Here is a 16,361-nt window from a genome sequence, read left to right as displayed (position 1 = left end):
GTCCTGACCAATAGGCACACTGCTCTCTACTCGCGATATCTGAGTCTTAATATGATTATCCAATCGCTATCTGACTCTCCCTCATTCCATGGCGGCTGCTCTCCACGGTTCTGAAGTTAATAGCCCGCTGTCTACAGAGAAAGCGAAGTAATCTGTGACCTACTCTGGTGTTACTGGTGCGCTTCGATCATTTTACTCATAATGATCACCAAATGAAAGTTTATGAAATTAATCAAATACAGGATTATTATTCAATAATTATCTAGTAGTATATATTTTGGTTAATAATTGGCATAAAATCTTTCACTTAATGTTTGATATTCATATGCAGAAATGATGGTCAGCATTTGCGGTCTGTCAGGGGTCTCATTTATACTGTTTGATAGGGGTCATGGGGTTTATGGGCAGGACTAACATTGTTTACTGTTTATTAATGTCTTCTATCAATAATGTACAAAACAGGAGGGGATGTTAGCCAGCAGATGGCAGTGTTGATATTGGTTGGTTTCTGGTTTGCCAGCTAGGGGGTTCAGTTCAGCACCGCTTTACTGATTGGAGTTACAGTCTCATCTATCTATCCCCTTGACATACTCATCCTATGAATGTTCCTCATCTTACAGAGTAATATGACATGTATGTTTTAATGCTTTATGGATGAATTTAGCATTGCGGATCTCTTCACTGTGCTTCTCTTGTTTACGTTAAACCTCAACCTTTATGTTCAACACTAGTTAAACATTCTACACATCTATTCCAACAATAATGACTGGCATACCCAAAATGCACTGTCTGGTATAGCCCTTCCTTCATTGTCCTCAAATAGCTTAGCATGACAAATTGGATGCATTGACCATAGAGCCTCTCCAGCCCTTTTCAGCTACAGATCCAATTGTCCCTATGTTCAATTACTCATATCCACAACATGAATAATTCATACATATATTACAATATCTTTCACAAAGTTAAAATATGCACATATTTGCATGTGATGAATACGTACTTGAGTCTTGGACTCTTGGAACACTAGCCCTTGGGCTAAAAGAGATCCTTACTAAAAATCAAATCAAGTCTAAGGACACAGTTGAAGAAATCTACCATAAAATGTGTAATTTTTTAAATATTCTTCGACATATAATAATATTTATAGTGTATGAGTCACTATATTTGCTTCTAATCTTTTCCATCGCCGAGATAAACCCCTCATGTTTTCCCACCACATGTCTATCTTTTAAAACCTTATCAGGATTCTTCCAGCCACTTACATTTTCACAGAGATTAAAAAAAGAAGAATGACATTGAAATATCAAACAGACAAGACAGTATAGCCTAGCCTAGCCGCTGAAGTTCAGTTCACGTAAGGACAGAGGCAGTCAGTCATTTAGCTCCTCTCTGTAAGGCCAGCCTGTGATTTATTTCCACCAGAGGCTCCCAAACTCATATGGCCCTGTCTATTTCATTATGGTGGCTGGCTGGGTGGTGGGGGCTGAAGGTCAGCCGGTGAGACAGGGACAATGAGTCTGTGTTCATCAGAGCTGGTGACATAAGCTAAGGTTAGACCTGACGAATGGCTGACCGGGATGTTAGTGATATAACGTTTTTTTTTTTTTACAGCTATATCTAGATCCCTGGGCTGACTGGGCTCTGCCTGTCCCAGACACAGCATGAGAGAGAGTCAAGTCCCTACAGAGCATCTAGAGAGGGTACCTTGTTTGCATTGTAAGTTTACTGTGCTTTCCTGTAGGTTAAATCCTGAGTCCATTCTAACATTAATCCAGGTGAAACTTGCATGGCCATTATTTGAAATTGCTCATACAGCAGCATGTATGGACATCTGGTGATTCCTGTAACAACAGGCTAAGGAGCTTAACCTTGCAGTGCACTGCATGATACGTTGTTAAATTGTAATTTCATTTCCACTACTTGGCTTTTATTCTGCATAACTAAAGCCCTGTAGTAACCTGATTCTTGTGTTGGCAGGCAGGGGCCTTGCTTTGAAACCAACAGGCTGAAGGATGCCAAGAGCTCCATGCTGAGAGGAAGGGTGTGGGAGTCATCACAACAAAGAAGGAGAACACAGGAATCCTGCAGTAGCACTTCTGTTCAACAACCTTTAGGGGGCACTGTGATCCACTTTTCCTCAAACTGAAAGAGTGTGAGCAAGGTCGGTCAGTATGCTACTGCTACTGCTGCTGCTGAAGCTACTTGGGTGACTCTGGGTTTGTTCATTTTCCTGTGCTATTTTAGATGGAGTGCTTCAAAAAAATGGCGTTTGGCTTTTCTTGGTTAACCTATGTATAGTTGCTGTGCCTATGTCTCTGTTTGTTTAAGTCACCTTTGTTTCAGAGCTGTGGGTTTCTACTTGTTGTTCAGAATGTGGTCTCTATCCACACACACACACACACACACACACACACACACACACACACACACACACACACACACACACACACACACACACACACACACACACACACACAGAGAGAGAGATAGGCACTCAGAGAGTATGCTCACTCTCCTGGGTATCTATCTCTTTGTCACTCTATGTCTCTCTCTCGCTCTCTCTCGTTCATCTACTCTCATTTTCTCTCTCACGCACACACACATACACACACTCACACACACACACACACACTCACACTCACACGCATGCTCACACTCACACTCACACTCAAAGTATATGCAGGTATATGCAAAACCAACATCCACATACAGACACCATGGTTGCACATGTAACAGTGGAGGCTGCTGAGGGGAAGACAGCTCACAATAATGGCTGGAATGGAGTATAATAGCTGGAATGGAGTGAATGGAATGGTATCCAAAATATTTACTCCATTCCAGCCATTATTATGAGCCGTCCTCCCTTCAGCAGCCTGCACTGACATGCACCCAGTACATGTGAGTTCAAAAACACTCCACATGCTCCACACACACACACACACACACACACACACACACACACACACACACACACACACACACACACACACACACACACACACACACACACACAATTACACACAGCACCCACATAACCCTTGAGAAGGCACTTGGTATGTGTAGAGCATGCATGGCTGCTCTCAGGCTGCCAGTCATGTAAACCCCCCACCTCTGCCTTGGAGGCCAATACAGTAATGTAAGATGCCACAGACCAGCCTATCTACAAACACGCACACACACTCACACACTCTCTCTCCCTCTCTCTCTGTCTCTCCTTCTCTCTCTCCTTTCTCTCTGTCTCTCCTCTCTCCCTCTCCCTTTCTCTCTCTCTCTCTCTCTCTCTCTTCCCCTCTATCTCTCTTTCTCTCTCAATCTCTCTCCCTCTCTCTCTCTCTCCTTTATCTCCCTTTCTCTCTCAATCTCTCAATCTCTCTCCTCTCTCTCTCTCTCTCTCTCTCTCTCTCTCTCTCTCTCTCTCTCTCTCTCTCTCTCTCACACACACACACATACAACGCACACATACAACACACACACATACAGCTTCAGGGAGAGGAAAGATTGCCCTGCACACTGTTTTCTCCACAAGAAGGCCATTTGGCAGCACACCTCCCCTCTCCAATGAAACAGTGAAGTGTTTTGAGGGCAGTTGACACATCTGGAAACAACAAAAAAAAAGCTGAAAATACTCATATTATAAAACCACAAGGACTCTCATCTTCCTGATGTGTCACATTGAGAAGTAATGGCAATAATTCTCAGTGATGAAATCCTTAAAAATAGCACGGCTAGCATCTGCTTGCCTAAGGAGACACATTACAGTCATTGTCTAGACTCCTCTTCTCAAAACGCATGACACACATCACATACTATACAATTTAGCCTGTGACAAACTTAAAGTATCAGAGAGAGAGAGAGAGAGCTCTGAAAAATGAATAAACAAGCCAATTAGTATTCAAAGGCCCCTGTATGCCTGTCCACAGGGCTACAGGTAGGCATCTGTCCACTTGTCCTCACTAGAGACAGGGGTGAGATGGGGGAGAGTGGCCTGCGAGAGAGAGAGAGGCACCGCTGGGCATCACAAACCTCCCCCCAAAAACCCTGGCCCCTCAGCCTCCTATTGATCTGCAGTAGACGACTAAATGATCAATACATTTCTCTCCTCTCTGGAATAGTCCGCCTTCATGAAACAGGGTTTTTCCCTCTATAATGATCATATTTTTCTGAAGCATTCTTTTCACTCTGACAGCATCTGTCCATCACCAACTAACGCAGTGGATGGATACGCTTTGGAGTGTTGAGGATAAACAGGCCATATTTAGAAACGCCACATAGTATTTGGAAATGTCATCACAACTGAGATGAGCTACTACACTCATAGAAGAAAGGGTGCTATCTAAACCTAAAAGGGTTCCTCAGCTGTCCCCATAGGGGAACCCTTTCCACAGAGGGTTCTACATGAAACCCCAAAGGGGTTCTCCTATGGGGACAGCCAAATAACCCTTTTGGAGCTCTTTTTTATAAGAGTGTATGGGTGATGTCGTTTGAATCATTCCCCCAAATCTTCCCAGCCAGAGGAAATGTCTGTTTCCAGTTTATAAGATCTCTATGTTGGAATGTCTCTGAAGCTTTACAGATGTAACAGGGGCCGACTAGGGGTCAGCACATCTCTGGGAGAGATCCTTCTTGCCACCCTGACAGCAGAGAATGTACAGATATCAGCTCCATTCTCTTTACGTACATGTAGCATGAGCATACTCCATGCTACACATAATCTCCATCAGAGACTCACAGATGGAAATGTGAATGTCTTTGAAATGTTCTGAGTTCCCTGCTTCCCTTCTTAAGACTCCTGCAACTCTTCCACTTTTCTCTCCCCCTCCTTCCCTCCACCCCCTCTCCCCTCTCCTCCATCTTTACTCCTGTTCCTATCTGACCCTCTCTCCCCTCCTTCCCTCCACCCCCTCTCCCCCTCTCCTCCATCCTTACTCCTGTTCCTATCTGACCCTCTCTCCCCCTCCTTCCCTCCACCCCCTATCCCCCTCTCCTCCATCCTTACTCCTGTTCCTATCTGACCCTCTCTCCCCCTCCTTCCCTCCACCCCCTCTCCCCCTCTCCTCCATCCTTACTCCTGTTCCTATCTGACCCTCTCTCCCCCTCCTTCCCTCCACCCCCTCTCCCCCTCTCCTCCATCCTTACTCCTGTTCCTATCTGACCCTCTCTCCCCTCCTTCCCTCCACCCCCTCCTCCCCCTCTCCTCCATCCTTACTCCTGTTCCTATCTGACCCTCTCTCCCCCTCCTTCCCTCCACCCCCTCTCCCCCTCTCCTCCATCCTTACTCCTGTTCCTATCTGACCCTCTCTCTGTACTCTGTGAATATTCACCAGCGGCAGGTCCAGTCTTGACAGTGCTTATTAAAACCATCTCTAATAACATGCACCTTCAATAGAACGCCAAAACGCAGATAAGAGTTGGCTTGTGGTGAGGGCTCTCTCTCCCACAGCTAACAAGGCCCCCATTGATGGGACACTTGAGACGACGACATGTTAGCAGTGCAGGACCAAGCTTTCTTTCCCAGAGCAGGACCGAGCTTTCCTTCTCAGAGCAGGACCGAGCTTTCATTCTCAGAGCAGGACCGAGCTTTCCTTCCCAGAGCAGGACCGAGCTTTCCTTCCCAGAGCAGGACCGAGCTTTCCTTCTCAGAGCAGGACCGAGCTTTCCTTCTCAGAGCAGGACCAAGCTTTCCTTCCCAGAGCAGGACCGAGCTTTCTCGCCCAGAGCAGGACCGAGCCACAGAGCCATTTACTGAGATTTTAAATCTACTTTTAAGCTAATTAGGATACAAACCGCTTCCTTCACAGAATATTGGTTATAGCCTGTGTTCAGAGGGATTCTGCCCACCCTGCTTCCCCTCCACTCCTCCTCCCTGGCTTCCCCTCTCTTTGCCCCTCTCAACAGAGGAGATTAGGATGGGAAAGTCAGCTTGCCTCATCAGCTTGGCCAACACTGCATTGATGAGGTGCAATGAGCCTCATTGGGGCTGTGCCGACTATATGTTCCACGGCCCAGAAAAGAAGATAGAGGACAGAGTTAATGTTTTCTCTCCTCCCTTCTCTGCTCCCTCCCTCTCTTCACCCCTCACCTCTCCCTCTGTAGGCAGATTGGTAGGAGTGGGCAGAAGGCTGGGCTTTTGTGCCTTTGCCCATGAGATCATAACCCAGGATGTGCTCAGAATAATGAAAAGAGGGAGGCATTACATCATGAACAAACACACACACCCTGGTACCCCATTGAATAGTTGTGTGTGTGTGTGTGTGTGTGTGTGTGTGTGTGTGTGTGAGGTAAGTACATGTTTGCCTTGTTAAACTCTGAATATGAATGTCCTCCTCCCACCCTGTTCCCCCCTCAGTGCTCCAGGGTTGGGCATGCTGCCAGTGAGACCCTGGTGGTATTGTACTACTAAAGCAAACCATTTGCCCAGTCACCCTTAGTCTTGGTTTCTATGGAGACCCCTTCCTCCTCGCCAAGCATGCACTCGGCACCCCTCCAGCGGAACGGGGTGGGATAACACCAAGCCGGCCAATCACACACACTCACCTACTTTACATATGCAAACATGGACCATGAACTTCTCCATAATGCACAGTTTGCTCCCCAAATTATTACACTAGTGTTGGTTGAATGGCTGTTCTGAGAAGAAAAGGAGGTGGTAAAAAGCTATTAATTTCACCAAAACCACTTTTGTTGTTTGAATTGCGCACTAATTGCATCGTCTGACGTGTAAATGAAAAAAGAAACACATAAGATACGTATTTTGGTCTTTTCTCGTCCCCTGTAGCATGTTCTTTGTTGACATAACTCATGGTATGTTTGTCTGATGTAACATACCCTCAGCTTTTCCACCAGAGGGCAGTGATCTGTCTGTGTCTTCTCCTCTCCTTACTATAGAGCAGCCCTGCTGCTGCCTATCAGACAGATAGACCTGGCCTTGGGGGGGATGAAACTCAGCCACTGTGGAGGCTACTGCAGTCAGCACAACCAAAATACAAACACCTCGGCACTTCAAGAACACTGTGACCTCTACAGAGCACAAAGGCCAGGGCAGGAACCACAGCCAGAGATAGAGGCCAGGAGAGATATGGGACCGTACAGGTGGCTGGGAGGGGAGGCAAGAGAAGAAAATGGATGCTTATCTCAACTAATTAGCATGGCCTTTTTGGCAACCATTAAAAGTATACAGCGAGACAGGGCAGGGTTTGGGCCTATTTGGTTTTACAATCGCTCTGCCTCAGCCTCTCCTCTGAGCATAGTAATCCTGTCTACTACTGCCATCCATTGTCCCAGATGTAAAGTCCCACACACAACCACTCATTTTAAAAGGCCCTAGGAGAAGAAGGAAAAATCTGATTTGTTCACACACAGGAAAAACACAAAGGTTGGGTTCATTGCCAAAATAAAAACTACTTTCCCTGTTCACTGAAGCCTGACAACTTTACTATCCTAATTGGCCTCATTAAGTGGAACCTCAAAGTGTGTAAATAATTTGTCTGCAATAAGCTTGCCCTATCTTTAGCTCTCTTGGCTCGCTCTCTCTGACTTGTTTTCGTTGTGAAGAGAAAGGAGGCCCAGAGTTAAAATAGCAGCCCATAGTTCCTGGAGCAGATGTAGGATCTTAATTTGATCACCCTGTTGACTTTCCAGCAATTTAAACCTGTAGTGTATTTTAGTTTAAAAAAGGCGTCTGAAGTTCGTAATTTCCACTTTGAAATTTCAGACTTGATTTTACCTTACAAAAAAATCTATCAACCCTTACAAAATGTCCATTGATTATAATCTACATAATAATTCACATTTCCTGTTGTTGCAGGATTATTTTCTTGCTGTAGCAAACTGGCTCAAATTAAGATCCTATATCTGTATTGTATTATCCTTTGACAAAAATAACCTTTGATGTGGTAATGAGAGAGACCAGTGTAGAATCACAGCGCCACAGATCTCAAAATGTGTTCCATCTGAACATGGTTTATTACGAGGCTTGTTTCTGTAGTGTTAACAAATCACAGATGGGGTACTCTTGTTGTTGTTCTGGCAGGTTCTGTCGGTTTGTGGTTTTGGGGGAATAGAGTGAATTAAGATCAGAGTAGAGTTGCTCAGGACCACGTCTCTTCTGTTGTTAACTAGCTCTGTGGCACTAGTAGGACAAATCACATCTCATCACTTTGTAAACATGCATGTCTGGAGCACTGCGACTTTGTTTCTATCATGGGCAAGCTCACATTCATGTAGTGCAGGGATGGGCAACTGGCGGCCTGCAGCCCCCCCTTTCTATCATGGGCAAGCTCACATTCATGTAGTGCAGGGATGGGCAACTGGCGGCCTGCAGCCCCCCCTTTCTATCATGGGCAAGCTAACATTCATGTAGTGCAGGGATGGGCAACTGGCGGCCTGCAGCCCCCCTTTCTATCATGGGCAAGCTAACATTCATGTAGTGCAGGGATGGGCAACTGGCGGCCTGCAGCCCCCCTTTCTATCATGGGCAAGCTCACATTCATGTAGTGCAGGGATGGGCAACTGGCGGCCTGCAGCCCCCCCTTTCTATCATGGGCAAGCTCACATTCATGTAGTGCAGGGATGGGCAACTGGCGGCCTGCAGCCCCCCTTTCTATCATGGGCAAGCTCACATTCATGTAGTGCAGGGATGGGCAACTGGCGGCCTGCAGCCCCCCCTTTCTATCATGGGCAAGCTCACATTCATGTAGTACAGGGATGGGCAACTGGCGGCCTGCAGCCCCCCCTTTCTATCATGGGCAAGCTAACATTCATGTAGTGCAGGGATGGGCAACTGGCGGCCTGCAGCCCCCCTTTCTATCATGGGCAAGCTCACATTCATGTAGTGCAGGGATGGGCAACTGGCGGCCTGGGCAGCCCCCAACTTTCTATCATGGGCAAGCTCACATTCATGTAGTGCAGGAATGGGCAACTGGCGGCCTGCAGCCCCCCTTTCTATCATGGGCAAGCTCACATTCATGTAGTGCAGGGATGGGCAACTGGCGGCCTGCAGCCCCCTTTCTATCATGGGCAAGCTCACATTCATGTAGTGCAGGGATGGGCAACTGGTGGCCTGCAGCCCCCTTTCTATCATGGGCAAGCTAACATTCATGTAGTGCAGGGATGGGCAACTGGTGGCCTGCAGCCCCCTTTCTATCATGGGCAAGCTCACATTCATGTAGTGCAGGGATGGGCAACTGGCGGCCTGCAGCCCCCCCTTTCTATCATGGGCAAGCTAACATTCATGTAGTGCAGGGATGGGCAACTGGCGGCCTGCAGCCCCCCTTTCTATCATGGGCAAGCTCACATTCATGTAGTGCAGGGATGGGCAACTGGCGGCCTGCAGCCCCCCCCTTTCTATCATGGGCAAGCTCACATTCATGTAGTGCAGGGATGGGCAACTGGCGGCCTGCAGCCCCCCCTTTCTATCATGGGCAAGCTCACATTCATGTAGTGCAGGGATGGGCAACTGGCGGCCTGCAGCCCCCTTTCTATCATGGGCAAGCTAACATTCATGTAGTGCAGGGATGGGCAACTGGCGGCCTGCAGCCCCCTTTCTATCATGGGCAAGCTCACATTCATGTAGTGCAGGGATGGGCAACTGGCGACCTGCAGCCCCCTTTCTATCATGGGCAAGCTCACATTCATGTAGTGCAGGGATGGGCAACTGGCGGCCTGCAGCCCCCCCTTTCTATCATGGGCAAGCTCACATTCATGTAGTGCAGGGATGGGCAACTGGCGGCCTGCAGCCCCCCCTTTCTATCATGGGCAAGCTCACATTCATGTAGTGCAGGGATGGGCAACTGGCGGCCTGCAGCCCCCCCTTTCTATCATGGGCAAGCTAACATTCATGTAGTGCAGGGATGGGCAACTGGTGGCCTGCAGCCCCCCCTTTCTATCATGGGCAAGCTAACATTCATGTAGTGCAGGGATGGGCAACTGGCGGCCTGCAGCCCCCCCTTTCTATCATGGGCAAGCTCACATTCATGTAGTGCAGGGATGGGCAACTGGCGGCCCGGCCCCCCTTTTGTAGGCCCTGTGGATCAAAAATTATTTACCAATAATCATTTACAAAAATAATTGATGAACTTGGTCGTGGTCTCAATTTACTGGAATAGTAGAATGCAGGAGCAATTTCAAAACAAATTTGTGCATCAGCAGAATTTCACTTTTTATGTCAGTCGCTGACAGTCACCGGTGTCAGTTAACATTTTTTAGATTGGTAAATTAGTCTAGCCAAACTTAATCATAACGTAATCATGGTCGAATTACCCACCTGGGGGCCCCCATTGATCTTCAGTCACTCTCACTCAGATATCATATTAAAAAGAGCAAACATTTCTCTTCACCCTATAGCAAAATATGTAGAATTGCAGTAAATTAGCTGTAAAACGGCTCATTTTGCTTCTACGCCCCATTGTGAAATGAATAGAATTTCATGAAACCTTTTATAAAATTGCGAAATCATCTCCCCGCCACATGGCAGACTGTGTAGAATTGCAGCAAACTTGCTTTAAAACTGCAACATTGCAGCCTCTGCTCCTGCCGTGTCACATGTCACACACATAGAAGTTGTCCACTCTGTCTCTTTTTCTTTCTCAGTACCGTTTGAGATCACACTTCTAACAAGCAACTTTAAAAGGCATTTCTAAAGTCATATGCAAACCAGCTTATAAAGGCTTTGTAAAGGCTTCATTCGTTCATGTTTTGGTTGAAGTAGGAACATATTTCTCTTGGGTAAGTAATCACTTTCAGAATGCAGCCTACTACACTTTGCATGTTGGTGGAGAGTTTTAATTGCAGGGGTCATACTATATACTGTACTGCCTCTTACGAACAGCTGTTCCTGTATCGAAGTAACCAATGCACTCAGTATTTTATGACGGCTGGTGAAAGGAGAGAAAGCGTTGTCAGACCACAAGCACTCAAGTCCCAACCACATCTGGTATTACACTCAAAATGAATTTTTCTAATCCAATAACAAATTATCCAAATAACAACACAATCACAGGATCTGTGTCCGCACATGGTATTGAAATTCATCCCACCTGGCCCAAAACACCAATCTCTCTGAATGTGGCCATAATCCAATCACACGGGACGCATTTCAACACCAGGCATAGACAGAGTGCATTGTACATTGGCGAGGCATTGAACAGGAGATGAGAGTTCTTCTTACCTATTCACCATTCACCACAATAACAGGATGGACTCAGATCGACCCGTCAGATCCCTGGAAACGAGGGGCTGCAATGCAAAGTGTCTGTGCAGGCACTAATCCCTCGGCCACAATTCTCCAACTCCAACCAATCTCCTCCTGTAGGCATACTATTCCCCTGGCTGCAGAGCGGAATCGGCACATGGGGCTGCTGGATATGCCACAGCATGTTATTGTCTCCTCTCTCTCTCAGGCGGCTGGGGTCCAGCTGGCTCCTGCTATGTGTTATCATGTGAAAACCAATGGCGGGTCCCTTAACACATGGTGCAGGGCAGGGCAGGGCAGGCCAGGCGGCGACTAGATGGGTGATTGGTATGCAGTCAGAGCCCCTTCACTAGCGAAGGAGCACATGTTCAATCCCTGGTCCTCATCTCTACCCTTTCTCTACCTCCCTCTCTTCTCTCCCTCTCTGGTGAGGGTGAGGCTGCATGCCCTGAGAATTGAGATAAAAATGATCTGTCTTTTCAACTGATTTAAGGGTACTGGCTAAACCATGGAGCAACTAGGGGGCATGTATTACGTTGGCTATCATAATGATGTGTGATATGAATAGTTATCTAGGAGAAATCTTGTTTTGCTGTAGGCTGTATGAGTGCCATGTGTGCATTTTGAACACATGGCAGGTGCACTCAACCAACACCACCAGTGGCAACACGTAATTCAGGGCAGGTGGGGCAGCCTAGCTCAGTGCTTTCTGTGGCGGTGGGGCAGTCAGCGGAAAATATGGAGCGTAGGGGTTGATAATGTTCTCTAGTTGCGCCGTGATTGGCTCAGTGTTCTGTCACTCATGGGGACACTACGTCACTGCCAAATCTAAGGGTAGAGCCTGAAAAGTCAAGCTCCTTGGGTGCTGCCATAGAGTTACATTAGAAGTGCCCATCCAAGAAGGCTCAATGTCATTGGCCATAGTTAAATATGATGTCAAATCACGTTACGTCTACAATAGCTTGATTGGACTGATCATGTCAACATCATACTTTCATATCTAGGCTAGCAGTCATCATCATTAATCAAGTTGACAATCTAATGAAAATCCTTTTTAATCTTTGTCATATGAAGAGAAATGATAGATAAAATGTATAAGTGCTCATTGGCCATTGGACATAAACATTATACAACACGTTGGAAATGGCAAATTCAACAATGACTGGTTTGCTTGCAGTTGATAACTGCAAGCATTGCAGAGCAATCACTAGCCTGCTATTCAGTGGAGTGGGTGTGTAGTCCCAATTCTGGGTTTAAGGGTCTCTTTTCCACAAATAATAAACATTCAACATTGGCCATGCTGTCAATCCAGTATGATTTCTGCCGCGCTCAAAACAACTGTTAACTCAGAACTAGGAAATTTGACTTCAGTGAGTTCAAGACAACTGGGAACTCGGGAACAAACGAGCTCCGACTGGGAAAATAAGTTTTGAACAGTCATCCAACTCGGAATTGTAAGTCGGGAACTCTGTCCTCTTTCTAGACCTACGACCTGAAGATCACTGACGTCATCATAATTCAACCTTGTTTTTTTCAGAGTGCCCAGTTGTCTTGAAAGTACAATAAATCCATAGAATGTCAAACTTCGATAACAAAGTTTAATGACAAAATGTGCCCACGAACGACTGCTGCGCCACCTTCCTGTTCAATGGCAGATAGAGTTCAGTGTGTCAAATCGGAGGGCATGTTGTCCGGACCTCTGGCAGTCTCTATAGGGGTACCACAGGGTTCAATTCTCGGGCCGACTCTTTTCTCTGTATATATCAATGATGTCGCTCTTGCTGCGGGCAATTCCCTGATCCACCTCTACGCAGACGACACCATTCTGTATACTTCTGGCCCTTCCTTGGACACTGTGCTAACTAACCTCCAAACGAGCTTCAATGCCATACAACACTCCTTCTGTGGACTCCAACTGCTCTTAAACGCTAGTAAAACCAAATGCATGCTTGTCAACCTTTCGCTGCCCGCACCCGCCCGCCCGACTAGCATCACCACCTTGGACGGTTCCGACCTAGAATATGTGGACAACTATAAATACCTAGGTGTCTGGCTAGACTGTAAACTCTCCTTCCAGATTCATATTAAACATCTCCAATCCAAAATCAAATCTAGAATCGGCTTTCTATTTCGCAACAAAGCCTCCTTCACTCACGCCGTCAAATTTACCCTAGTTAAACTGACTATGCTACCGATCCTCGACTTTGGCGATGTCATCTACAAAATAGCTTCCAACACTCTACTCAGCAAACTGGATGCAGTCTATCACAGTGCGATCCGTTTTGTTACCAAATCACTTTATATCACCCACCACTGCGACCTGTATGCTCTAGTCGGCTGGCCCTCGCTACATATTCGTCGCCAGACCCACTGGCTCCAGGTCATCTAGGTAAAGCTCCGCCTTATCTCAGTTCACTGGTCACGATAACAACACCCACCCGTAGAACACGTTCCAGCAGGTATATCTCACTGATCATCCCCAAAGCCAACACCTCATTTGGCCGCCTTTCCTTACAGTTCTCTGCTGCCAGTAACTGGAACGAATTGCAAAAATCGCTGAAGTTGGAGACTTTTATTTCCCTCACCAACTTTAAACATCAACTATCTGAGCAGCTAACCGATCGCTGTAGCTGTACATAGTTCATCTGTAAATAGCCCACCCAGTCTACCTACCTCCTCCCCATACTGTTTTTTATTTTATTTACTTTTCTGCTCTTTTGCACACCAGTATCTCTACTTGCACATCATCATCTGCTCATTTATCACTCCAGTGTTTATCTGCTAAATTGTAATTATTCGCTCCTATGGCCTATTTATTGCCTACCTCCTCATGCCTTTTGCACACACTGTATATAGACTTTCTTTTTCTACTGTGTCATTGACTTGTTTATTGTGTTATTGGCTTGTTTATTGTTTACTCCATGTGTAACTCTGTGTTGTTGTCTGTGTCACACTGCTTTGCTTTATCTTGTCCAGGTCGCAGTTGCAAATGAGAACGTGTTCTCAACTAGCCTACCTGGTTAAATAAAGGTGGGAAAAAAAAGAAAAAAAACAAAGAAACAGCACAACACAACATGGTGAGTCCAAAAATGTATTGTATGCTGCTGCATAAGTGATGTAATATGACAGGGAGATATGTATTCCTTAGCTAAGAAAGTAATACTAAGTGTATGTTGTGTAGTAAGCTGTTAGTAGCCCATGCGCCACACCCTAATCATTTCGTATATTTTCCCCTCTTAATTTCACCTACTGTTCTGACTTGGTGGTGCACATGTAGCCTATATCCTGTTTTAGAGAAATGTAATCATAGAATATTGTAAAAGCTTTCATTGTCTGCTTATATGACCCCTTTATTTATACTACGGTTCTGGCTTGGTGTACCGGGAGAACACTGTAAGATTGGCCATTGTTCGGAATTCTGTTGCTGTACATTTCAAAAGTGCTGAACAAATAGATATATTGACGTCCTAGCTTGCTCATTAATGTCTTAATCGAAATTACGGATTGCCTCTTATCCCCTTGTTGTCCCCTTATGCCATAGTTTGTACATCTCAATTGTCAGTAGAAACCACATTTGTTTAAGCAAGTCAGCAATATCAGCTAAGTTTTTTTAAAGGCAGTAAATGAAGCTGAATTAACTGTTTCACTGCTAGACAAGGCTCCACTGATAGCAAGGTGTAGCAGTGGTAAGGTGTTGGGACTGCTGTTGGGACAGCTTTATGTAGGCCCTAACAGTTTGTGAGCATCGTTTGTTACCGCTATAGTGCAATGAATGTATTGTTTAGTGTTGTGTTGTGGCTTTGCTGGCTTGCATCCCTATTAAAATTATTTTGTTTGCCCCACCAGTATTTAAATGCTAAAATCGCCGCTGGACACCACTTCTGTTTTAAACGTCAGTTGACTCAGCTGCCCAAGCTGTGTCTTCCATATGAAACGGCATAATTGTATTTTATTATTTATTTAACCTTTATTTAACTAGGCAGAACAAATTTGTATTTACAATGATGGCCTACCCCGGCCAAACGCGGACGACGCTGGGCCAACTGTGCGCCGCCCTATGGGATCCCAATCACGGCCGGATGTGATACAGCCTGGATTCGAACCAGGGACTGTAGTGACGCCTCTTGTAAATGTAGTTCTCGCCTCAGTTAAATGCAATTCTTTAAACGCCATTCGGGAGCCCAATATAGCGAGATTGATTCTAGTTGTTTGCCGGCTATATAGGCACGGCTGCGGCACACAGCAGTCTATTCACAGGCGTAGAGCTCAACAACAAAGATAGGGGGTGTGTGAAATTATTGGCAGCGTTTCAGGTGACTCCAGGAGACACCTAAAGTGGGACTTGCCAGTGTGTTTGAGGGAGTGTGTGTGTATATGTGCATACGTCCGTACGTGTGTGTGTGTACGAGTGTGCGTGTGTGGAGCAGCCAACACACACTTACATTCGCTCACAACATGGCGATGAAAGGCCGAGAGACACGACGGCTCTCTCCCCACTAAATGCAACCATGTTCTGAGTGAAAACAGGGTACTATGCCAAAGGGAAATACATGAACTAATAGCCAACTAATAGTCTATTTCAGAGAGGATATAATTGCGGATTCCATGATATGCATGTTGATCGCGGTATAGCTGGCTGTAGAGACCCGCACGCTGCCTTACCCCTCTGCTGGAAATCAATGCTTTACATGGCGGTGGAGACTATCTGGTTTTTCTATCTACTTTCGTTGGGCTTCTGTGGACCATCCGTTCAAGGTAAGTCGCTTAGCTTAATATACGTGTTATTGACTTGGGCATGCCTTTCAAGTTAGTAATGTGTTCTATTATAGTTATCTTTCAGAACATATGCAGGTGCGATAGGAAGAGATTGGTTAGTGAACACATTTCGCACCTTACTCGTTGCAGTGTTTGTATCTAACTGTTGAGTCTATGTAACAGGACTATGGTAGGTCTATCTAGCAAAGGCTATAACGTTCTTACTTTTGTTCAATGGCCCATTCGTCTTCCAGCACACGCTGTCGGGTTTCTCTTTATACCCAAATGCTGGACTGCCGGTTACAAAGTTAGTTGCACATATGCAACTATGTAACCAATATCTGCTCATAACGTATTTAATGTTACAGTGGAGGCATGCGTTCATTGAAGACATGTGCTGTGGGGTTGAGTTTGAGGA

The 16,361-nt window shown here is 46.0% G+C and overlaps 1 protein-coding gene across 1 annotated transcript in view; it reads left to right on the top strand.

The window, feature by feature from the left end:
• Positions 1–15,619: 15,619 nt before the first annotated feature.
• LOC115112528 (immunoglobulin superfamily DCC subclass member 4-like) overlaps positions 15,620–16,361 on the top strand; it is a 66,287-nt gene continuing 65,545 nt past the window's right edge. Inside the window, exon 1 of the mRNA XM_065011905.1 lies at positions 15,620–15,943. Within this exon, the coding sequence (XP_064867977.1) occupies positions 15,799–15,943 (145 nt within the window). The 5' untranslated portion in view covers positions 15,620–15,798. The remainder of the gene's footprint in view (positions 15,944–16,361) is intronic.

The sequence above is a fragment of the Oncorhynchus nerka genome, linkage group LG27 (genome assembly GCF_034236695.1).
Source record: "Oncorhynchus nerka isolate Pitt River linkage group LG27, Oner_Uvic_2.0, whole genome shotgun sequence".
Taxonomy (NCBI): domain Eukaryota; kingdom Metazoa; phylum Chordata; class Actinopteri; order Salmoniformes; family Salmonidae; genus Oncorhynchus; species Oncorhynchus nerka.
The sequence above is the reverse complement of the archived record's forward strand: the minus strand, read 5'-3'. Positions and strand labels throughout refer to the sequence as shown.